General features: G+C 42.7%; 2 protein-coding genes across 2 annotated transcripts in view; both read left to right on the forward strand.

Moving 5' to 3' along the window:
* nol6 (nucleolar protein 6 (RNA-associated)) overlaps positions 1-7,608 on the forward strand; it is a 37,817-nt gene extending 30,209 nt beyond the window's left edge. The window contains exons 21-26 of the mRNA XM_063195017.1: positions 1,960-2,057; positions 3,011-3,135; positions 5,537-5,626; positions 6,216-6,410; positions 6,961-7,062; positions 7,317-7,608. Of these exons, the coding sequence (XP_063051087.1) occupies positions 1,960-2,057; positions 3,011-3,135; positions 5,537-5,626; positions 6,216-6,410; positions 6,961-7,062; positions 7,317-7,466 (760 nt within the window). The 3' untranslated portion in view covers positions 7,467-7,608. The remainder of the gene's footprint in view (positions 1-1,959; positions 2,058-3,010; positions 3,136-5,536; positions 5,627-6,215; positions 6,411-6,960; positions 7,063-7,316) is intronic.
* A 9,030-nt stretch (positions 7,609-16,638) lies between these two features.
* On the forward strand, positions 16,639-24,406 carry LOC134445879 (aquaporin-3-like). The gene is made up of 6 exons (XM_063195018.1): positions 16,639-16,870; positions 18,692-18,818; positions 19,555-19,692; positions 20,590-20,717; positions 21,941-22,158; positions 23,395-24,406. The coding sequence occupies exons 1-6, from the start codon at positions 16,763-16,765 to the stop codon at positions 23,591-23,593; spliced, it is 918 nt and encodes a 305-aa protein (XP_063051088.1). The 5' UTR covers positions 16,639-16,762; the 3' UTR covers positions 23,594-24,406.
* Positions 24,407-25,237: the final 831 nt, after the last annotated feature.

Below are 25,237 nucleotides of genomic sequence, written 5' to 3' on the forward strand. Positions count from 1 at the left end.
ACGCCCCCTACCTTCGACGTCGTTCGCCGACAATTGCGTTTTTTTACAGCCAGGCCTCGAGGACGGTCTGACCTATCTTCTGTATAAATTTCAAGCCTCTAGGCATTTTCTAACTGTTCCTGTAGGTGGCAGAAGTGTCCTTAGGAACAGTCAAGGCATGGCTTAATTCAGACCAGGAGGAAATGTCAAGACAAAAACACCCCTTTTTTTACTATTATAATCTCAAAAGTAGCATAGCAAAATCATTTTTGAAAGTAAAGCACCTGTGACAGTAGTCTACTTTCTTGTCCTCTGATTTTAACACAGGTAGGCTACTGATTTTAGTGTCAGAGCCTGACCAAAAAAAACCCTTCCTCTCATGACCAAAATACAACCCCCAGTTGCTATCTAGCTAGAAGGCATTGCAGCTAGCTTGCCCAAAATACACCATGAGATGATCTGTGTGGCAACCTTTCATTTTGGATAATGTGATCAGCCTACACAACATCAGGATGATGCTTACAAAATATCATCTAACAGGAGAATGCACAGGACTAGTGGTGATGTTGGGAATGCTTGGCTATAAATTTTGCTACGCTAGCTAGCTAGCTAGCACGAAATCGCTAACAACTTACAACTAAGCCTAAATACAGGAGCCTTGGTAAGTCAACTATTTTTACTCATTCTAGTTATTTTTTATGGATCTGTATAGTATGATCAGCTTACTGTATCATCAAAAAGACAGGGGGGTTGCAGATTCTTGGAACAGAGTAGCCTTTGTGTCTGGTCAGATACAGTCAGCTCACATGAGAAAGCATTGCACTTAGCCTCAGACCAGCTAGCCTTCACCACTCCAATCGGCTTGTGAAATGTTGGATATGTGATCAGTACTTTATCAAAAGAAAATTCATTGAACAATATATGACAAGATCACTATAGCAGAACCATGATTACAGTAATCATCAATCTGCAAATTGTCCGCTCTGCCAAAGAAGCTGCAGTAAGCTACGCTAAGCGGAGCTGCCTGCCTACCTGCCTCCCTCCCCCACAAGACACAGCACGGTACTATTTCTGGAGGAAATAAACCAGCTGTTATTCGTTCTCCAACGAGGGTACAGAGCGCACAATCAGAGGGGGAGGGAGAGGGAGGGAGTTCCCGGAGTTAGGGGCACCTGCTGTCATGATCCATTCTGCGCGCCAGCAACTAAACCAAAACACCCTTGTTTTCGAGTCCACCCCCGTTCATATTAGGTTGAAAAGGTCATACAAACAATCTTTTGTTCAGGCTACAGATGACAGAAGACTCTGTAATAGCATCTGATAGGTTTGGAGTTGTTAGGACGATGCCATTATGGGCTAAAACGTTTGCAGTTATAGTTCTACTTCAAATGGCGTTTTCTCAGCTTTTTGGCTAGAAAGCAGCATTTTGGCGAATTCCACTTAATTTCAACAGATGATTATGAAAGAACGGAAAGGGGTAGAGAGACACCGTTTTTTTTCTGCTGACAGATGAGCGTCTAATCTGTGTTTTGATAGGTATGGCGTTGACATAGACACAGAACTCAATTTTCTGTGAGCCTCCAAAAAACGCCCAAAATGCTGAAAAATCTCTGGCACTCCGAGGTACTCTTTTATGAAAATGGCTGGCAGCCAATGAGTTAATGCCCCATAGCAGCTGAGTCATTAAAAAACGTTTGGGAAACATGTTGCATCATGCATGGTGACTCATGATTTCTCCTTCTCCTCTCTCTTTCTCGCTCTCTCTCTCTCTCTCTCTCTCGCTCAATTCAATCCAATTCAATTAGCCTTGTTGCCATGACCGGTAAAGAGGTTAATGCACTGCCAAACTATAATGAAGAGATCCTCGTCCTAGAATGGTTTACAAAATGCAGCCTCTCTCTCTCTCTCTCTCTCTCTCTCTCTCTCTCTCTCTCTCTCTCTCTCTCTCTCTCCTGCCCTCTGTTTTTCTTTTCCTTGTAGTTCCCCTCAGGTGGGCTTCCTGAGGTTCCTTCACCTGCTCTCGTCCTTCGATTGGAAGAACAGTCCACTGGTGGTGAACCTCAACAGCAAGCTCACAGGTACCACCCCCCCTTTCACACACACACACAAACACACAGTTCACGACCGCCAGAGCTTGGCAGTCACTCGGAATGTAATCAACAGGAGAAGATTTGCAAAAGAGGACATTCCCTGGGTGCACCGCTCTTTTGACCTCGACCCTGGGGTCACTGCCGGGTGATGTCACCCAGGTCACAGGTGAATTTGTTGTTATTGAATACTAGACCTGCACGTTCCGTGTGCTGAATATCCATGCTGTAAGCACAGCCTCTGGCGGTCAGGAGGAACGATATAGAAACCCCCACGCACGTACACCACGCACGCACCATTATAACAGTTCACGGGTGTACCACACAGCAACGAGAAAGCGATTCCAATGGCTTCCTTACAGGTGGTGTTTTGATTTTGCACATTACTGTGAGCATGAGGAAATAAAAGGAAGCTCTTTAGCTTGAGAGTGAATCTGTCCACACTCGCCCTGTCCTGACATGTGTCCCTCTCGCATGAGGAAATGAAACCAAGGAGGAAACTCTATAGTTTGATAGTAACTCTGTCCACAGACTCTGTCCACACTTGTCCTGATAAACAATCCTCTCTCCCTCTTGGATGAGGAAATAAAGGCAATGAGGGAAATCTTCACTTCTTTCTTTCTCTCTCTCTCTCTCTCTCTCTCTCTCTCTCTCTCTCTCTCTCTCTCTCTCTCTTTCTTTCTTTCTTTCTTTCTTTCTTTCTTTCTTTCTTTCTTTCTTTCTTTCTCTTTCTTTCTTTCTTTCTTTCTTTCTTTCATTCATTCATTCTTTCTTTCTCTCTCTCTCTCTCCCTCCCTCTCTCTCTCTCTCTCCAGCGTGCCTTGCATCTCACCTTTAATACCATACAGAAAACAATTCTGTTCCCCAGCTGTCAAGGTACTCATAGCAGCTTTTTTAGCACGACTTGAAGCATTACTTCTCCCCTTATCTGTTTTCCCATGAAGCGGCTGACTACACGGACATCAAGAACTCCTTCACAGCCGCTAGAGAGTCCCTGCCAATCATGTTCATCGCCACGCCAACAGACAGGAATCAGTCCATCTGGACCAGAGACGGCCCCTCGGTTCAGGTAGAGCTTGCACTCTGTTTGCGATGCCACAAGCTGCGGCAATCTGGGCAGAGCACATGCTCACTTCAGAAGCACAGTGCATTCTGGTTAGAAATTCCTAACCAGAATGCATTGTAATTTCGCAGTGTGCATGTGCGCTGTGCACATTGGCACAGTTTGCGGCATCTCAATTGTACTCTTGTGGAACATGTGATCTATAATTTCTTGTACACTCTGATGTATGGATGATACTTTTTGTTTGATGCCTGAAAGAGATCTAGATAGAAACGTTGCTCCAAATAAATTAAGCAGTGTGTAGATCCTTTCCCGCTCCTACATGATACTTTTTGTTTGCCTTGTACTTGTTTTTGTTTCTTTTCTATGTAATTTGCAAAAAATATACTTGTTCTGATTAACACCAGACACTAAGGTTTGTTGTGTCCAATGTAAAAAGACAGAGTGTGATCATGTTTAATGTCTTTTTAGCCAGAAATTCCTTATCACACGGTTTTGGATTTGAGCGCAAGCAACTAACCGCAAATAACACTGAATGTAGCAGATATGGTAACGTTTGCAGTGACGAATGCTGGCAGCTTTAAAAGCACATCATGCCGTCACTATGTACTCTTGCGCTATACCAGCCCCAGAGGTGGTATAACCCGGCTGCAGAAAGGCAAAATGACACATTATTGCTCCAGCCATTGGCCCAGCTGATCCTAATTTCCACATCCCTGAGGCCAGTTTGATGATCAAAGAGGTGAAATCACTCGTGTTGAGAGAAGGCAGAAGGAAAACAGGACTTTTACTCTGTCAGTCCTGTTTTCCACCTCTGACTAGACCCTGCTTTATTGGATGAGAAGTGGTGTCAAGGCCAGGCAGTTATTTTTCTATGTAGATTTGTGAGGGGAGGGAGTCCCGATTTGGCTGAATCTCACCAAAACATTCCTACTTTCTGTTGACATCCTCGCCGTTTTGGTATGCTGTCATTCAGTGTTTCCCAAACTTGGGGGTACTGCAGGGTGAAGGGACAGTTTGCATAAAAGTTAGAATACGTATATGCTTTCATATTATATAACAATCCATGAAATGGATAGAAACCGTATTCACTTGTATGGTTACTTGAGATGACCAGATATTAAATACTAAGTGTCAATACTAAGGGACAAAAAAGGTTTGGTGTTTGTAATCGGGGGTTGCAAAAAAATATTCTTAGGTCCAAAAGGGGGGGGTCCCAGCAGAAAAAGTTTGAGAACCACTGCTGTAATTCCAGTGACGCCACAGCTCTGTTTATTGTTTGTGTTGTCTGACCATGAGGCCCGTTTTGGTTTTCATCGTGCTCCTCAGGCTGCTTGTTCATCCGAAAGTGTAGGTCCCAGTCCTGCCGTGTCTGAATGGGAAATAGTTGTGTTTTGGGTTTGTGGATAGTTGGGTCGTTCCGTATCAAATCAGACACTTTCAGGGGCCCGACCAGCCTGTATTTTAATGAAACTTGGTATGTGTTTTCAGTGACAAGGTCAAACCCCTGAAGTGCATTTCCACAAATTGCACGTTACTGGCATTGTTGTTGAGACGTGTATTTGCGTCACTGCGGAGAAGGCGTGAAAGACACGTTAGCGTGCATTAGCTCAAATCGATTATTTAAGTCCCCGTGATCTTAATCTCCAGCCCTTCTCCCTCAAGGTCACTTCTGGATGCACTTTCCTAGTGGTCCGGGAGAGATTGGAACCTACAGCCCTAAATGCTGGGGTGATAGTATTCAGGCTCCATGCCTGATTTCAAGCTTGACAGAGTTTGCAAAAATAAAACCATTGATAATAATTAGCCATTAGATTATTCTCATCTCAGAAAGTGTTACAGGTTCAGGCTTGAATAATGGTCATACACAGGCTATTAAAGGGACACTGTGCAGGAAATGGTCAAAAAAGGTACTGCAACTATGCTGCTCATTGAAATTGGGCTGCCTATTGCCAAATTTGATCTGTACATGAAAGTTTACTAATTAATAAACAAATATTTTCTAGTATGGTCCAAGTACAGTAATTATTGCAGCTAAAAATGGCTATTTGTGGAAATTCAAAATGGCGGACCATGGAGAAGATCCCCCTTTTCATGTATGAAATGTGCAATTTTTCCAGTCATAATGAATGCTTAGAATGTGATGCTGGTGGTAAGTATTCATGAAAAACGTAACATTAGTGAATGGGCAGCATGAATTCTGGAAATAAACAACTAAAAATCTCACACAGTGTCCCTTTAAATGTTTGTATAATGTGTCAAAATAGGCCTACGTTACGTTTCTATGCAGTATCTTGTCATCATCGTTAGAGCATGCGAAAAAGTTCAGGCTCAGGTTTTTTTTTTCACTATCACCCCTATATGTTAACCTCTAGCCCTTGGCCCTCCTCCTCTCCTGTGTGTTTAGATGCTGCAGCGCATCATCGCCTTAGCAGCAGGGAGCCTGCAGGTCCTGGAGGACCAGCTCACTGACCCAACACACACACAAGACGTACGGGTAAGGACACACACAAATGCACGTGCTCACACGTGCACACACACACACACACACACACACACACACACACACACACACACACACACACACACACACACTCGCACACAAACACACACATGCACTGACCCAACAAGACGCACGGGTAAGGACACGCACACACATGCATGTGCACACTCTCTCTCTCTCTCTCACTCACTCACTCACTCACTCACTCACTCACTCACTCACTCACGCACGCACGCACGCACGCACGCACGCACGCACGCACACACACCAGCTAACCCAACACACACACACCAGCTAACCCAACACAGACACAAGACGAACGGGTAAGGACACGCACACACATGCATGTGCACACTCTCACTCTCTCACACTCATACACACGCACTGTCTCTCAACACAGACAAGAGGCGTACAGGTAAGGACTCACTCACTCACTTGCTTTCTCACTCGATCTCTCACTTGTTTATTGGCACTTTCTCTACCTGTACCACCCCCCCACACACACACACTCACACACTCACATACTCGTATTCTCTCTCTCTCTCTCTCTCTCTCTCTCTCTCTCTCTCTGTCCTATGTCTAGGTGGCGTTCCGGCCTCCTCTGGACGTGTACGATGTGTTGATCCACCTGCATCCGGAGCAGGTGCCCCTGGTGGGGCAGGCGGTGGACCCCCCCGAACAGGAGCCGTCCCGGGGGGCCCAGCAGGGCAGCATAGCCGGAGGGGCCCTACCCGTTATTGACTACAACCCCGTCAGCTTCTACCTTGCAGAGCTCAGGGTAAGGCGACCAGCTAGAGCCAGCAGGCGAATACACCGGTGGCAACTAGATTAAGCGACGGAGAATCTCTGGAGTGTGCAGAAAGAGCGATACGAGCGATGGAAGCCACAGCTGGTCGCCAATCCGCATCATAGCTCATTTGCATAATATTTGCTCAAGTCCAAATGCAAACTGTCGCTCAAATTGTCTCTAGTCGCCCGAATCGCTTTTGTCTCTTGTCTTGCCAGCGACTCCATACAAAGTCAATTACTTCAGTCGCTAGAATCACTCAAGTTGTGCTTGGTGTATTTGGGCGGTCGTGCCTGCGTGCATGGGCGGGTGTGTTGCACTGGGCAGACAATTCTGTTAAAATCTTCAGTATGAAGTGTTACAGTGTTGCATTACTTTTAAAGACATTTATCTGTTTCGAAAGACATCCTAAAATTAGCTTTTCTTGTAATTACAAAAGCTAACTGGTTGGTTTTAAAGATTTGTATCTGTTACTACTGTAAAAGATGCTGATATAAGCTTCTCTTGTAACTGTGTTGTCTTGGTGATCTGGCATTTCCAGGAATCGTTTGGTGACATGGCACTCTTCTTCTATGACTCCTATGGAGGGACGGTTATCGCGGTCTTATGGAAGCCAAAAGCCTTCGCACCACTGCCCTTTAAGGTAGGTTTGTTGTGGTACGAGACTAATGTCTCAAAGAAAAGAATGGAATTTGAAGTATGAAAGAAAAACTGAAATGTGTGAATTAAGACTGAAGTGTAGTGCAAAAACAATAGAGAAGTAACAAAAAAGTTCACACATTCCGCACAGACATTTCCATGTCAATGTTTAATGTAATCTTTCTCTCTCTCTCTCTCTCTCTCTCTCTCTCTCTCTCTCTCTCTCTCTCTCTCTCTCTCTCGCTCGCTCTCTGTTAGACGGGTGCGATGGGGGCTCGGCGTGTAGAGGTGTGTGATGACAAGGTGAGCTCCGTGCCAAACGTGGAAGCCATCCTGCATGACTTCAGTGTCCTTGGGGAGGGCTTGGTGGACAAGATCGTGCCAAGGACAGAGCAGTGGGTCGTCTAAACATCCGAGCACCACACTTTGAACTTTCAATGGAAAGATGTGGAAAAACAAACAAACAAAAAGCAACACGTTTGTGAAAGATTATGTGTGTATGATGCCATTTTGTATTGAAAGAGATATTAAACTACATTATTAACCAGAACAGCTTTAAATGTGTGTTTTCTTGTGGTAGTGTAGTGACTGCAACCCCTGTCCTGGCCCTCTCCCAGACTTGCTCTATTCTAGTCATTGACAGTAAATAGAATGGACGCCAAATCAACGCTATTTGCCATTCAACGCTTTGAAGCCAGATTTGGGAACATTCCAACTTACATTCCACCTTAGCAACGCCAAACGCAGGTGCTGATTGGACAACAACAAGACTTCTAACGGTCAATCAAACCATGTTCTGATGCTCATTGGTCAATTTAACTTTTAATATCTCTCTAAAATAAAACATCACCACAAAAAATCACCACCCTGGTAAGTTGGAGAGCAAGGGGACCTACTAGTTGAGCGAAAAATGATCCCCCCGGAGTGGCATTTAAGGGAGATACAGGGTTTTATGTCTCTCATAGGAATGAATGGGATTTGGCCATTTTTTGGTCTTTTTGGGTCCAACCTTGGCTCCAACTTGGCTTCAACAATGAAATAGAATTTTGGCCTCCATTCTATTTACTCTCAATGATTCTAGTGGTTCCCAAGCTGGGGGCCACGACCCCTAGGTGGTTGTGAAGAGAAGGGATTGTTTGGGTAACAGCTTAATATACTCTCATAACATACTACCATGTCATAAATTGGTTAGTAACAGTTTTCACTTCCATGGCTAATAAGTGTGCTTACCATACTTTCCTGTGAATTTCAAAATTAAAACGTAACAGTATTATGGGACAAAACATTTTTGATATTTGGAATTGCCTGTTTTTTTGTTTGTCTTTAAATTACAGATTAATGGATATATGATTTAGAATTCATTGGAAGCAATAGTGTAGGTTTGGTTTGGAAAGTAAAGGGGACAAATTGTCCAGGTTTAATGTTTTTTTTTCACAGTATATTTGTTCTAAAGTGTTGGGGGCACTTAAGGATAATCCCAGAAGTGGTATGGACATGTCCCCACCATCCACCCCTTAAACTACGCCCAGCCAGGAAGGTAATTTTTGGGGGGTGAAAAGCTTCCAAGGAATTGACGCTTCTGACACGTTCTGCTATTCAGCTGCATGTGCTATCAGGAATCAGGAAATCTTTGTTTTTTTGTTTATGGTCTGCTGAAATGCTTTAAGTCTGCAGACTCGTTTCAGAAACTTGTCTTTACATGCATTACCAACCGCATGCTGATTCATACTACGGTTGGCTGTGCTGTGTTTTGTCGGATAGGTAAAGTACATTATTTTGTAACTTTTGGCTCTTTTTCCAAACCGCTCAACAAATTGGCAAAAGCTGTGTTGATGCATTGCAAAACCTAACATATTTTGCCTTGAATTTTTTGTGGTACCAAATCGTTAATCGTCTTCTTATGTAACGCCGCATTATGTAATAACGGTGCAATATGTAATAATGTAACAAATTATTACATAATGAGGTGACAATTGACGCATTGTGTAATAATTTACGCATTTCGTAATACATTTCTTGAACGCATTTCGTAATAACTTTTTTCTCATCTTGTAATAAATTATTACAAAATGCGAAATTTATTACGGAATGCGGCCGCAACTTTTTTTTTTGGATGGAAATGTAATAACATGGTGCATTATGTAATAATTTATATGGATATGTTTTTTCTGCACTTAGATTCAGTAGGCACAGCACACACATACTCAGTGACATGGTAGTCACTGCCCTCATTAATTGCAATTCTACATTTGTCATATACCGCCTAACTTGTCCTTGCGCTGAAGGGTTCTTTTATATCGGACGCACAAAAAGGCGCATGCGAGATAGGCTAGCAGAACATAAATATGCTATCAGAGTGGGCAATTTTGACTATCCCATGGCGAAACATTTTAATGAATACCATTGTAAAAATGATTCTCTGCTGCGCATGCAGGGCGTCGAACATATTAAACCTCTTCCGAGGGGTGGGGACAGGCTAAAAAGACTTAATCAGAGGGAGACTTTTTGGATACACCAACTGGATGCCATGCGCTCTCCTGGTCTAAATGAGGATATTGATTTTACTTGTTTTTTGTTATGCTTATTTGTACTTCTGGTCATTTTTTTCTGTGGCATCACTTATTACCCCAGGCTATTTTTTAATCTTTGTTCTCTCAGGTGTGCGCAAATTTGTGTAGTGCGTAGTGGGTCACATGTGGTGATTTCACTATTTAAGGGAGGCCTTTCTTTTCAATGGTGAACGTAGACCTGATGAAGACCTGGTGAGGTCGAAACATGTCGGCTTTTTAATGTAACCCCAGCCCAGTACCAATAAGGTTTTTTAATGTAACTTCCCGTTTGGACACCTTATTTTGGAGTGCCTGGATGAACTCTTCTCTCTACATGAACTGATCCCCGATATCCAAGAGCACCAAACAAACTTAAATGAACAGACTGAAGACTGCTTGAGCTTCCAGCCACCTGTGTGCCTTTCATTGCCAAAATAATGTTCTGACTTTTATCTAAATGATTGGTGATATCCCTCACAACAGTGCAACAGCACATAAACCTAATGGCGAGAGTTTTTCCCTCAGCACGTAATGAAAGCTAATCGGACGTCTAATGACAGGTGGTGCTGACGGACAGCGCATGAGGGAAAGAAGTTGCAAACTTGATCGTGTTCTGTTTCGTCAGTCCAACGGAACACTTCTGGCTATAGAAAATGAATCTGTATTGCAACACATCTAGTTAGGCCTAGGTCTATATAGGCTATCCAAGATATTTAATTTAGACAGAATCCTTTCAAGCCGTGCAGCATCAACGTGGTCATATAGCCTACTGTCTGCACTTGTTCCGTTGCCTGCCTCATAGCAGAGAAGGAATGGCTTGCTGTTGTTGAGGATTTGTAACGTGGATTATCGAAACTGAAGACTTGACTTCTTCTATTGATACCTTTTTGTTTGGTATAATTACGGACAATGCAAATAACTGATTTTTGTGACGTTCGGACATTTTTGGAAGGAATATAATCAAATTAGTCCCGCCGCTTGGGCTATTGTTTTTCGCGTGCATGTGGATGAGCATAGGCTATTGAATTTGATTGCAGCCTAATAGGCCTACTGAACAGTGGACTGAAATTGAAAATAGGACATAGGCCTAAGCATACCTATGTAATTTTTAACAAGAGTGGCATTTTTCTCGGGTGCTATGACTTCTTGCTTTGCAAGAAGACAGTCTCCTTACTCCACGGGCAAAAAGCACCATGGTCAGACCCTGGCGCGCAAGGTCATGTAGGCAGACATGAAAGACTCACTACTCCACGGGCAAATATCGGGAAAAATTAAGCACTACCAGCATGGACAGCTCCCCACGAGTCACTTATAATGGTTGGTCTTTTCCTGGGATTTGATTCATGTCGTTTGGGGAAAAATATTAAAATAGCCTTTGTAATGGTAAGAATATTTCCAAAGAGCCAAGATGGGGCTTAAGATCAATATGGGCCAGGTTTGTCTCCGTGCGTACACACACACACACACACACACACACACACACACACACACACACACTCTCTCTCTCTCTCTCTCTCTCTCTCTCTCTCTCTCTCTCTCTCTCTCTCTCGCGCCACAGACCCACGCAAGTGCAAGACAAGTTTTCACCACCTCGTGAAGTGTTTAGACCTGGCCTATTTAATGTCGCTGTAAATTGGTGTAATGTAGCAGAAAGTGCGAGACATTCGCTGGACTCGTTGCACGCAACAAGTTGTGAAATGATTTCTTAACGGTTTTAACCGCATCATTCGCGACTCTCGAGCAGTTTGAGAACTGAGAAGAATGAGAGAGAGAGAGGGCAGTGACTACCATGTCACTGAGTATGTGTGTGCTGTGCCTACTGAATCTAAGTGCAGAAAAAACATATCCATATAAATTATTACATAATGCACCATGTTATTACATTTCCATCCAAAAAAAAAAGTTGCGGCCGCATTCCGTAATGAATTTCGCATTTTGTAATAATTTATTACAAGATGAGAAAAAAGTTATTACGAAATGCGTTCAAGAAATTTATTACGAAATGCGTAAATTATTACACAATGCGGCAATTGTCACCGCATTAGGGTAGAATGCCCTAATGTGGGACAATTTTTGTCACTTCAACTTTGGTGGTTTATTAAAATTTAATGACAACATTTCAATACAAACAAATTACACCATTTTCATCCTCTAGTTGTGCTCTAATCAAATAAAACATTTGAAAACTTGTTAAGTGTTTATAATTTGAATAATTTGGATATTAATGTAAGTTGGTCAAAAACCATGGTTATCCCTAAAGTGGGACAATCGGTTTCCTAATGTGGGACAGTGTATATTAAAAGGTCTCTAAAACATGTTTGTGTAAAATATTAATTCAAAATGAGATCTGCCACTCTTTAAGACATATCAGCTACATATTTAGAGCATGTTTTATGAATTAATGTTACTTTCTTTTATTGGTTAATATGACTGAGACTGTTTGAACCCATTGCACACAATTGGTCACTTCAACATGGCAGCTCTATTTGAGGAAAGAACTTCCGGATTTTGGACCCAAATGTTTAGGCTGATAGCTGTCCTCCAGTAGATTAGGCCAGAAAGACTGAATACACCTTTGATATAGATGTAAGTATCCATTTTCTTATGTGGACATGGTGTTTTGACTTCATAGTAAATTGTTTGACTTATTAAATTACTACTTTTACAACTGTCCCCACATTAGGAACATCTTGTGTCCCACTTTAGGACGCACCTATCCTAAAGTGGGACACTAATAATATGGTTTAAAAATAAAATATGACATTATTTTATATACACCACACATTATTTTCTGATGAACATCTACCTACCCAACATATTTATCAAAAAAATTGACAATGTTGTTTTGATTGGAATTGATTTATACCCTAAAGACAAATTTGGCCAAATGCTATGCAATTTGCCATTTGACGGACTTCACCCAGGGTCCTTCTTCTTAATTGTAACCCCTCCCTGGAGTATTACTATACATTTACTAAATCATGATATTATGATAACAGGATGATAGGGCTTTTATTTGGTTATAGTTTTGTAAACATTTACCAACTTGGGGCAAAGCTACACCCCTTAAACCTTAAGGTGTCCCACATTAGGCATCGTCCCACATTAGGGCATTCTACCCTATGTAATAATTTGTTACATTATTACATATTGCACCGTTATTACATAATGCGGCGTTACATCTTACCACACAATGTTGCAACTAGCTGCAGATGGTAAGAGTGTAAGAAAGTATTTCTCCGTTCACATTGTCAGGTTGAGAATTATACAGGGATCAAACTTAACAAACAGATACATTATTCAGCTACTGGTGCTAGTGGTGTGGATTGGCACTGCCCTCACGATCCGATTCGGGAGGTAGCGATTCGATTCTATGCGATCCGATCCGATCCAATTCTGAAATGCATTGCAATGCATTACATTTCTACTGAAAGCAAAGCAATGTTTAATCAGACATGATGAGGCAATACATGTAGTCAGATACTGAGCAACAATTTATTGGCTGTTTTCTGTATCAGTCTGTATCAGTCTTGCAATGTTTTGAAGTGCTTTTATTTAATGTAACATTCATTTGCTCCCGAAATATCCATGGAAGTATTTGAAACTTTGGCAAAAAATTGCCGGATCGATTCTGGAACTTGCCGGATCGATTCTGGATCGCCTATGCCCCGCACTGGATTGCATCGCCGAATTGATCATTCTTGACACCACTAACTGGTGCTCATGTCCGTACTGTAGCCTGTTACATCAGGCCAACAACACATTGAGTTCACACATCTAATAAAATGGAAAAAATAGTTTGTCATAGACTAAACAGTGATAGTAGAGTGGGAAAAAAGCATCCTGTCTGCATCTTCTCACATCTGCCTGGGCTCATAAGATTTTTTTTTTATTAAAAAAAAGTCTTCCATTGACTGGGGAATGGCCAAATCCTCTTCCTTGTCCTCACTTGCATGTAATTCACTCTCTCCACTTGCATGCAATGCTCACTCTCCACGTTTGCACCCCACACATACAAAATAATTACTTAACACCTGGTTTAAGCAGCAGATGTCTGATTTCCTATACCATTAATCCTTTAGCCTTTGCAATGCCCTAAAGCAGGGCTCTGCAATTAAGTCTGGGCCTGGGTCCATTTTTTTCTGACAATGGCATCGTGGGCCATGACCATGCTTTTCTAGTCCTCTATTATACCGAAAAAAAAAAGTTATTTAATTCTTAAAATGCATTGAATTTAATTTAAAATCGTCAATTACAGAAAGTAAGTGATGGGCCTGACTCAGGTCAGAGATCGGCAAAAAACATGCACTTAAAAAATGTAGTTTTTTCTTTTTAAAATCACGTCATTTTGCGGGCCAAAAGGATGCAATAATGCGTTTTTTCTGTTTTGTTTTAATTTAATCTATTTATAAGGAACACCAAACCTGTCAAGTGACAAAAGATGGAAATTAGCCTCATGGCTATATTCTTGAATAGTTAGCATTTTGGTTAAAGGCTGGTCATTTATGCTGTCCCTTTGTTAAATAAATAAACTTGAAACTTAAAAGGGAAGAAAGGGAGACCTCTGATATGCACCCCACATCCCACACACAGTCGGTGAACATAAGCCTTTGTAAACAAACAGCCTTCTAGGGTTTCAATCCTGTTCCACAGTTATTGCTTTTTTAAGATGCTCGAACAAGATTTACTCTATGATAAAATATTGCATCCTCTGCAAATTCAGTCTTTTGCAAGCGGTGTGCAAATCCTTACCCCTTTAAACATACTTTTTTTGATTTGGCACGTGCTGATGTTTCACTTGGACGTGTGCCCTCCTACACAGTGATTTGCAACCTTGCACACACCCTAAGACATTTTTCCATGCCACGAGTACCCCCTAACTCATTGCTCTACATTTCCTCCTCTACCCCAATGTGACTATTATTCATACATTTGTTATCATGATATTTTTCCACGCACCCCCAGTAGTGTTCTTGTGTACCCCCTTGTGGTACACGTGGGGCATGCCATGGCTCATTGGTTAAAGTGCTGACCTTATGATCAGAGGGTTACAGGTTCAAATCCCACCCTTACCAGCACCTTCATCCTTGGATGAAGTGCCCTTGAGCAAGGCACGTAACCCCCATACTTCTCCAAGGACTGTAACCAATACCCTGAACCTAAATAAGTGTAAGTCGCTTTGGATACAAGCGTCAGCTAAGTGTAATGTAATGTAATGTACCCCTGGTTGGGAACCACTGACACAGTGGCATGTGCTGCCATGCATGCCCATGCACAAGTAAGAGTCCCTCAACATCACCATCAATTGGTTTGTTGTATGATGCTTACATTTACAGGGAAAAGGGAAACATTTCAATTCAATTTCCAAGTGAAGTCCAAGTCAATTTGCATATTGAGCAATGACGTAGCAGTGCACATCCAAACCTGCCCCACTGAATGACGCACACTGATGAATACCCTCTGATCTCTTCAGTGCAAGTCCTTGTGGCAAACCTATTTCTCTGTGTGAATCAAGCGTGTGCTTGTCGGAAGCTGACAAGCGGGGACAAAAGGGTCAGTTCTCCCAGGCCCAGGGAAAGAGGGGGCCCAGAATAGAGTCCATATTACATTGTATTGGTTGGGGGGGGGGGCGTTTCAAATGACTTTGTCTCGGGCCTAAAAGCTGTCAGCAGCCCTGTTCTTGCTCAATCCATCGATCTGATTGATACACGGGTGCTGCCTTTCAACCCCAACACGCACACACAACAGATCCTCAGAAATGTTCTTGTGAATTTCAGTGCATTTTTAGCAATTTAACTGATCAGAATGCCAATGCTTACAATTCCAAAGTTGCTATTGCACAGCCTAGAAAATAAAATTAAGGGAACTTTAGTGATGCCAGTAAGGAAATAATCACAGAACACACCTGACAAGAGAAATAATGATCGTACTTAAACTGGAGATGATTAACTCATTCATTTACTCAAACACATGCCTATAAGTAGTAACATCAGAAAACCTGACAAGTTGAAGAGGTCTCTCCATTTTTTCCACAGCTGTATATTTAGGGGCTTTTACAACTTCATTTTAGCCCAAGCCCTTTTTTGGAAAAGGGCCTATTAAATCCTAAATATACGGTATCAACCTCCTAAGCACATACAAGCAAGAAATAAGTTGCATTTAAAAGCTAGGACCCTCATTTTGCATCAGAATGTGTTCATTCAGCTCTAACATACCCACATTTTAATAAAATCCCTCAAATCTCAAGAACCTGAATTCAGTGTATATGTGTCTCTAGTGCAGAGTTTCCCAACCTTTTTTGTCTTATGTACCCCCAGAGCCTTTTTATTGTGTCACGAGTACCCTCTAACTTGTGTTTTACATTGCTTTTTCTATTCCAGTGTGACTATGCTCCCATGCATTTGTTAAAATTACATTTTTCCAAGTACCCCCTTCAGTGTGCTCGCGTACCCCTAGTGGTACACATACCCCTGGTTGGGAAACACAATGGGTTAATTAATCTTCAGACAGGACGCTGAGGGAGAGAGCAGCAGTGAGAGATGGGGAAATGACCAGGTCTGAATCCCACCCGGGTCCCTGGTGTTATGGCCCCCTGGCCTTAGCCCCCTGAGCCACGGCACCCCCCACACATTGTACATTTTCTATGCAGATATAGTAATTTAGACTGTCACGGCCACAGCAAATCAGACACGGCTCATCCTTCAACAGCACAAAAAGACAGCCATGGATTTGGGCTCATGGCCACTCTGAAGGCTGTGATGTGCAATTACTTTAATTGGCAGTAGAGTATCCCTGCTTCCATGGAATACATTACATGGAGTACGCACAAAGTTCTGGAATTTCTGAGGAAGGGATGACAGGAGACGGTCTTGCGCCAACATCAGTGTGTGTGTGTGTGGGGGGGGGGGGGTTCGTCCCAGCAGGCATAGTCGACTCAGCAAAAAGGGGTTGGGCAAGTGGGAGTAACCCGCCCGCCCCGTAAGATGCCCATAAGAACAGGGCAGCTCAGCATTTCCCAGTGTGCTCTCTCATTCCCAACCACAACTGCTCCAGCCTCCACCACCACATACCAGGCAGAGACAGACAGACCAGTACCAGTCAGTCAGTATTCTGAGGAGCTCTGTGAAGGACCGTCACCACCACACAGCTAAGAAGATGGGCAAGCAGAAGCAGTTCCTGGAGAAAATGTCCCGCACCTTTCAGATCCGCAACCTGTTGCTCAGACAGGCCCTGGCTGAATGTCTCGGTACCCTCATTCTGGTGGTAAGTACCTACCGTACCCCCTGGTATGTCTGTCAGTCTGTCTGTATGTCTGTCTGTCTGTCTGTCTGTCTGTCTGCCTGCCTGTCTGTCAGTCTGTCTGTATGTCTGTCTGTCTTTTCTGTGTTTCTAGCTGTCTGGCTTTCTGTGTCTGTCTGTCTGTCTTAGTGTGTGTGTGTGTGTGTGGGTCTGTCTCTCTGTCTGTCTGACTGTCTATTTGCCCATCAGTTTGCTTTATTACATAAAGTGTTGAATATGAGTTTGCTAAAAGTAATTTAAAACTATCCATTACAAAAGAGGATTGCATTATTATTAAGGGGACTAATGGAAGTTTCCAGCCATACAATATCACAACTTCAACTACAACTGCCTGAGGAGGTTTTAAACAAGATGGTGTGAAATTAGCTGTTTTTCATATTGCTTTGATGTGCCGTTAGACATATGTTACCTTTTATTTCTGGCAATGCAGCAGATGGAGGAGCAGATGCTAGCCTCCAGGATAACTGGAGGCCTAGGGTCATCTGTTCCAAAGATGTGCAGATGAGGTCTTTTATCATAGACATGTGCAGAGTACTTATTACCAGAGTGTTTAAAGTGTGCAATTTTTATCGTTTTGCAAATTTTATATTTTTCATATGTGAATGTGAGTAAAAAAAAAAATGCCATTCAGGTCTGGCAACAGTATGGATTTGCCATCTAGTAGTCAAACACTGGTCATTAGAAAAGACACATTTGGATGGGGAGGTCACTTATACATGCACTACCTACGTAAAGTGCACATTTGCAAGCCATAATAACTGCTTGGAAATGGACGGTGATAGCAAATCTTCATGGAAAAGCAGGGTATTTGGGAATGGACAGCATCAATTCTGGAAATAACCGACTAAAATCTTAAATCTTACATTATCCTTTAAGACGAATAAACATTCTATTCTCAGACAGATTTCCTGCTTCAGCATAATCACTCTAAAAGACTTGTAAAAGACACCAATACTTTGGTTGTAATTTATTTAAACTTGGTTGTCCTTGTACTCATATTCAGTTACTGATGCTTAGTGGCTCTGGCATCACACTTCCAAGCCGTATTAGTTTACCACCAGCCTGATTACATGGACGTGTGATGGTCTTAGCCTGCCTGACTGCAATCATGTAGTTTACACAAGAAAAAGGTTGACGGCAGGTGTCGTCTTCCACCTATTATTATTATTGTTATTATGAATATTGTTTTTCATTGTTCCAGTAAAAGTAATTTTAGTAGTACTGGTATTTGTATTAGTATTAGTATTCATAGTACTTGGTAGTAACACTACTACTGTTAGTGGTAGTTATAATAGTTGAATAGTTGTAGTATAATGTAAGAAGAGAAGAGAGAAACGTTCTCTCTGAAAGATGCCACAGCCAGGTAGGCACACAATGAAGGCTCATAAAGTAAATCACCAACCCAATGGTCTGCTGAAGCTGCTCCAAAAATAATTCTGGTATGCTCTTGCAGTGCATACAGTACATGTTTCGGGTCTGTGAGCGTGCACCTGTGTGTGTCGTGCCAAAAGTTGCCATGACATTGATGGCACATATCTCAGTCTAGCTTCTCCTTGCTCTTGTTACACAGGTGTGTGTGTGCGTGCGTGCACATGCTTGCATGCGAACAAGCGCACCGCGCGCCTGTGTGTGTGCCTGTGTGCCTGTGCCTGTGTGTCTGTATCTGCCTGTGCGAGTGTGTGCATGCGTGCGTGTGTGCGTGCGTGCGTGCGCGTGCATGCATGTCTCGTGCCACAAGTTTCCATGATGCTGATGGCCTGCCATCTCCTTGCTTCTCTTGCACAGATGTTTGGCTGTGGCGCCGTGGCACAGGTGCAGCTGAGCAACGGCAAATTCGGCATCTTCCTCACCATCAACTTCGCCTTTGGCTTCGCCGCCATGCTGGGAATCTTGGTGTGCGGCCAGGTATCAGGTAAGTGCTTCAAAACCTCAAAACATTTGACCAGAGGTGTCAATCCATTGGTTGAGAAAGTAACTAAAAAACCCTGCTGCCGTGAATTTGATCCACCCAGCTCTCAATTAGCTGATCATATTGAGTACCGTAGACAGGTAGACCTGCTGGTTATTGAAGTCACCTGTGTTGGAAAGAAACTGTGGCAGGATTTTCCACTTTCCGGACCCGGAATCGACACATCTGCATCTGACTAAACTGTGTTATGCTATGAAAGCACACAGCTTCATTCTGACCAGTATTCCACCAAATCGATTGTGTTCTCACTTTGACCACATTCTCCTAAGGACCACTGTCACTCCTTTTATGCAGTTTTTACATTGTGTCTCAATGGGAAATTATTCTTATTTGCTTACTGTTGTATAGTTACCTCTATCCCTCTGTCTTTTTCTGGTTTTCTGTCTGTATTTCCATCTGCTGTTTTTGTTTTTGCAATCTCTATCTCTGGCTCTATCTCTATCTCGACCTCTTTCTTTATCTCTATATCTATTGTCTTTGTCATCCTTTCTTTCTGATGCAATATTTGCTGGCCTGTTTGATACACATGTTGCTATTGGGAAAGAATGTAATAATCCTAGCAATGTTATTTTAAAGCAGGCTGCTCTATCCACCTACCGTACAGTATTGTATTGTGGTTGATGCATCTCTCTCTGCCTTTCACTGTCATGACATTCTGTCCGTTTGCATCAATCCTCAGGTGGGCATCTGAACCCTGCCGTGACGTTTGCTCTATGCCTCATGGGTAGAGAGAGATGGAGGAAGTTCCCGGTGTATTTCTTGGCCCAGACTATTGGATCGTTCCTCGGTGCCGCAATAATCTTCGGTCTCTATTATGGTGAGTAAGCATAAAGCCTACATTTATTTATCAGACAATATACAATACATAACATAGGGAGAACAGGCTACACTTTAGCTGTCCACAGTACACCAGTTAGGTACAGTGTGTCATAACATGTAACATTATGTTCTGTACATACAGTATACAGTATGTTTTTCATGTTGATACATGTAGTAGCACTAAAAAAGGCTCCCTAAAATAAAGTGTTACAGTACCAGAGAATACAGAGTGCACAGGCATAGTGAGGTTAATGTAGGTGAGCAGGGTTCAGTGGGTAGTCAGCTCTATACATGAAGGATGTCTCTTTTTCTACTTTTCTCCTTTGATTATGTAATTGCAAAGTGTGTGTGTGTGTGCGCGTGTGTGCGCGCACATGCGTGCACATGCGTGCGCCTTTGTTTGTGTATGAGTGTGTGCATTTGTTTGTGTATGAGTGTGTGTGCGTGTGTGCGTGTGTGCGTGCGTGCGTGCGTGCGTGCGTGCGTGCGTGCGTGTGTGTGTGTGTGTGTGTGTGTGTGTGTGTGCATTTGTTTGTGTATGAGTGTGCATTTGTTTGTGTATGAGAGTGTGTGTGTGTGTTCAGTGTTTTTATTGTATGCCAGTATATTCAAAAGACTGACATATTTCCATGTGATAGCAAAAATCATTTAGCACATTTTGAAGTGGGTTTGTCAACACTTCTATGTGTGTTCAATGTGTATTGTTAAATATTTAATATACTGTTTATTCCTTGCAATGTTTTGGTGATCTTCAAATGGGTAAAATCATTAACTATTGAAGTGTTATATCATCATGTGTGTTTATTATTGTAATGTCTTTGTGATCCTCAAAAGGGTAAAATCATGGACTTCATATTGAAGTGTTATATCAACACTGTTGTGTATTTGTCCTCAGATGCCCTGTGGGACTTTGCTGGGAAGGTGCCTGACCAACTGCTGGTTGTGGGGGAAAAGGCCACAGCGGGAATATTTGCAACGTATCCCGGCAAGCATCTGGAGATTGTTAACGGCTTCTTTGACCAGGTAGGTGGCGACCGTGCCTAAACACGTATTGTGGTGTTTGTATCGATTGAATTCCTTCAAAGACACTCTCTCTCTCTGGGGCTCTCTTGCATGTGCACACAAGCTCCCTGGCCGACAGTGATTTGTGGCTCCTTTAGATTTGTTTTAAAACTGTGAAGGAGTTACACCACACTCATGATCAAAAGGTGCCCGACCTAGAAATAAATTAGATTCTTGAAGCAAACTTTCTGCACAGAGTACACTTAAATCTTTTGACCAAGTTGTCACTGATAAGCTTTCAGTCAACAGGCCATCCTTAGGGCATACACAACCAATGCAATGAGTGACAGAGTGAATGAGCGTACATTTTTTGAAGACATGCCCATAAGCTAGAATTCACACCTCCACATGTGTCTAGTACAGACACAGCGGTGCATGAAGCCTGCAAACCAGCAGGACATGCACTACACTAAATGCGATGTTCGTAGGCTCTTAGTGCTGATGGGGTCGCCGGCAGACCTATTACTATTTGTTGAAAATAGTCAACTACATCATAACAACATTGTTAGGACATTACCAACAGCCTTAAGTAACAGATGATGACATAACCATTAAAATGTTGGTGACAGTAAGATTATAACATACTGTAGGCTCTGCGCTTAGGGGTTTAAACAACACTAAGATATGTAACTATAATGTAGAGCATAGCACATCATGTTATGTTTAGGGGAGCTGTTGCTTGGTGGGCTAAGGTACCATTCCATGGATCCAGGAACCTGAGCTTGAGTTTGGAGTTCCCCATCTCTCTTTACACTCATATCCTGTCACTCTCTCACTGTCCTTTATGAAAGTGGAAATGCAACAAGTTTTCAAGATCCCGCCAAAGCCTGTAGTCTTGTTTTAGTCTTGTTTACAAAGTTGCAGCGCTCCCTTGGTTAGCTTAACCAAAAAGACTCAGGGGTTTGGGAAGCTAATTAAATTCTATTTCATTTTTTTGGCTAAAATTGGGAACTACATGCCTTTAATGACTGTAGATTTAGCAGGTTTCAACTTCGGGTGTTCCGATAATTCATGTAGACCTTCCAAAATCCCAGAATGGAGGCTTTACACAAAGGAAAACTTACATATGGCAGCTGTGGGGGCATGCCATGGAGGCCCACACAATCTTGATTATGTTTATAATAATGATGCAATGCAAATGCAATGTAATGTAATGTCATGCCATGCCGTGTGCTTCCTTACAGACCATTGGCACCGCTGCATTGATCGTCTGCATCCTGGCTATCGTAGACCCTCATAATAATGCTATCCCCCGGGGCCTGGAGGCCTTCACCGTTGGCTTTGCCGTCCTGGTCATCGGCCTGTCCATGGGCTTCAACTCCGGCTATGCCGTCAACCCGGCTCGTGACCTGGGGCCGCGTCTGTTCACCGCCATCGCAGGATGGGGACCAGAGGTGTTTACGTAAGTACTGTAGGCACCTGGCATACCACTGACGCAATGTCACTCACACAGACGCATATGCTCGCGCACACACACAAACACACACGTACACAACTCAATTCCATATCAAGTCCCAACAGGACTGAAAGGGGATGGTATGATTCAGCATGTATGATTCAGCATGGCATGCCAACTTTTGTGATCCAAGAAACACGTCTGTCTCTTATCGACACTAAATCTCCTGTGTGTCCATAGCCCCACTAGATTTCAACACAAGGCAGGGTCATACACTATATACTGCACATTACACCACAAACGTTCCAACAGGATAGCAGGAATGATCACGAATCAGCTTTTTTATTAAAGTATTCTCTTAAAACACAGAAATCTATCTATCTGTCACTTTTCTGTGTCCATATACAGTAGGAGCCACTTTGTTTTCCTCTTCATTCTCATACCATGTGACTTTCATGGGACATGCAAGGGGTTAATGTGTGGGTGATCATTGGAGGTTGCCCAGATCTTGCCCAGACCTTGCATGGTGCAGTCCAGGAAGCCATGGCACCATGGTATTAGTGGTAGAGATGCACCGGATCCTGATTTTTAGGATCCTGCCAGATACCGGATCCACTGCTTAAGATCCTGCCGGATCCGGAACCGGATCCTACGAAAGGCTTGAAACACATAGCCAACTCGCACACGTGGGCCCTTTTTATTACGTTGGCGCAAACTATTTTTAAGACTCATTGGTCACTGCCACACTGCCTTAAACGGCCGCTTCCAAAGGGCTTTCACTCCATGCAGCGATTGGGGTTGTGAAAGACTGACTGAAAAGCCTAGGCTACGTAAAAAGTAGAGATGCCCCATATCCTGATTTTTAGGTAACTGCCGGATACCGGATCCACTGCTTAAGATCCTGCCAGATCCGGATAGTCTGAAAAACCCTATTATCCTGCCGGATCCGGAACCAGATCTTGGATCCTGTACATCTCTAGTTAGTGGCTCCTACTATATGGCCAGCCCTGGCCTAATGGTCAGGAAGTCTGCCTTAGAATCGGAATAGGTTCAAACCTTATATACCATCCATGACTAAAATGCCCTTGTGTAAGGCACCCAACCCCACATTGCTCCAGGGACTGTAGCCAATACCTTGTAATAAGAATTGTAAGTCTCCTTAGATAAAAGCGTCAGCTAAGTGTATTTTAATAATAATAATGTCATTATACCGTTTATTTACTTGTGTCTTATTTACCACAGGGCATACAAATGTTGGTTCCTGGTGCCCATCTTTGCCCCGTTCATCGGTGCCACTATCGGCGTGATGGTGTACCAGCTGATGGTGGGCTTCCACGTGGAGGGCGAGATGAGAGACAAGGCTGAGGCTAGCATCGAGGAGGCCGTCAAGCTGAACGACGTCACTACCACCAAAGGCGACAAGAACGGCACACTTGCATAAGGCTAGTGACAGTCAGAGAGATGGCTCTGCCTACTCGATTTCGTTTCCAAAAAAAAAGCAAACCAACCAGGACCCGACATCCAGGGTTCAGAAAGTCAAAATCCTGCCACATATATTTGTTACCTTCTCTTACCTCTACCTCCTGATTTTAACAGTAGCTCTTAGCTTGACCAAAGGGCATTCACCAGTGTGTCCTCAGCTGACTAACAGACAGAACCAGATAACATCATTTTGTTTAACGTTTTCTAGTCCTGCCTCCCGGGCTCACTGCTAAACCTGTGCTTAGATGTGACGGCTCTTTGAAGCGGAGATGTCCATCTTTGACGTCTACAGTGGAGCTGTGCCTTTTGCCTTTGCTGTCGCACTAGGGGCTTTGATGTTTGGCTGTATTCTGACACTAGGAGATTTGTGAGCTGTGTTCCATGAACTGTCTGGTCTCCTTTGTAAGGTTTTTTTTAATGATTTGAGTGAATGTTGCATTTTGTTTTAAGTGCACAGTATCGTGATGTTGTACATTAGCAGTATTGAGTCATTTTTATAACCATGTGCTTGTTGGGAGAAATGTGATTTTTAGTTCATGTTTGAATATGAGTGACATGCATATCATATGTTTTTTTCTGTACAGAATAATAAAAAAAATATTTGTTTTCTAAAGCTGGGTTATTGGATCTGTTGGTTTCCAGCCGTTGATGTTCCACATCACAAAACGTTCCCATAAACAATTTTTTAACTTTACAACTGCTATCCATTACCCTCTTCGTGTTGTGAATTAGGCCTAGTCATTCTTTCTCACGCCCAACACTAATATCATTGGAAGGTTACATAAATAAAACGGTATAACTTTCAAGAGAAAAAGAAAGTAAATAAAATGCTGCAGACGGCCAAAACCGTACCTCAAAATAAGACATAGAGCAGAGTGTGCAGCATTTTATTTATTTTATTTGACATTTATATGCACAAAAAGCCAGCCCCTCAAGAAATACTTTATTGGTGTGTGATACCTGCCTGGCGACACCATACCTATGTCATCAGTCGCTTTCACCCAGGCTAGTGAGATACCTCTTTTTCTAACTTTCAAGAGAAAACATTCAATTCATAATATATTGTATACTGCTAGGTTTAAAAAAAAAAATCATCTCTTCGTCACTGGGCCCCCGACGGGTGACTAATCCATCAAACCTTCAGGACAGTGTCTGTCTGTGGGTGTACTCTATGGGTTATCTCATGAACTACTTGTTCTTCTTGGTCCTGAGGGGTCTTCTTCATACAGTCTTCTCATGTTCCTCAGACATAACCAACATACTTCACGGCTGTTTAAAAACCTTGTAAGCAGCATGTGTACGTCTTATCAGTTCCATCAGTTCCATCCATTTCCTGGAGGAACCATAACTACCCGCAACAGAAGAAAGCTGAGGAGACCCTCAGAAAAGTTTCTTGTTCTGACATGAGGTATTTGAGGATGTTTAACCTCTTGAGACAACTAACCCCTATTAAAAGTGAGTTATAGCAATCATTTTAATGACATGAATTGAATTGTGTTTGTGAGGAATGTCTGTAATGGCAATAAATATGTTTGCGTAATGATATAGTGTTTTCAGTGAACAGTGAGGTGATCCACAGCACTGTGGTTTACGCTAGAGGTGA

The sequence above is a fragment of the Engraulis encrasicolus genome, chromosome 3 (genome assembly GCF_034702125.1).
Source record: "Engraulis encrasicolus isolate BLACKSEA-1 chromosome 3, IST_EnEncr_1.0, whole genome shotgun sequence".
Classification (NCBI taxonomy): Eukaryota; Metazoa; Chordata; class Actinopteri; order Clupeiformes; family Engraulidae; genus Engraulis; species Engraulis encrasicolus.

Excerpts from the sequence above, each read along its gene's own strand:
- LOC134445879 (XM_063195018.1), top strand. The coding sequence starts at position 16,763 with ATGGGCAAGCAGAAGCAGTTCCTGGAGAAAATGTCCCGCACCTTTCAG. Across the intron at positions 16,871-18,691 it reads TCGGTACCCTCATTCTGGTG|ATGTTTGGCTGTGGCGCCGT; the intron begins GTAAGTACCTAC and ends TCTCTTGCACAG. Across the intron at positions 19,693-20,589 it reads AATCTTCGGTCTCTATTATG|ATGCCCTGTGGGACTTTGCT; the intron begins GTGAGTAAGCAT and ends ATTTGTCCTCAG.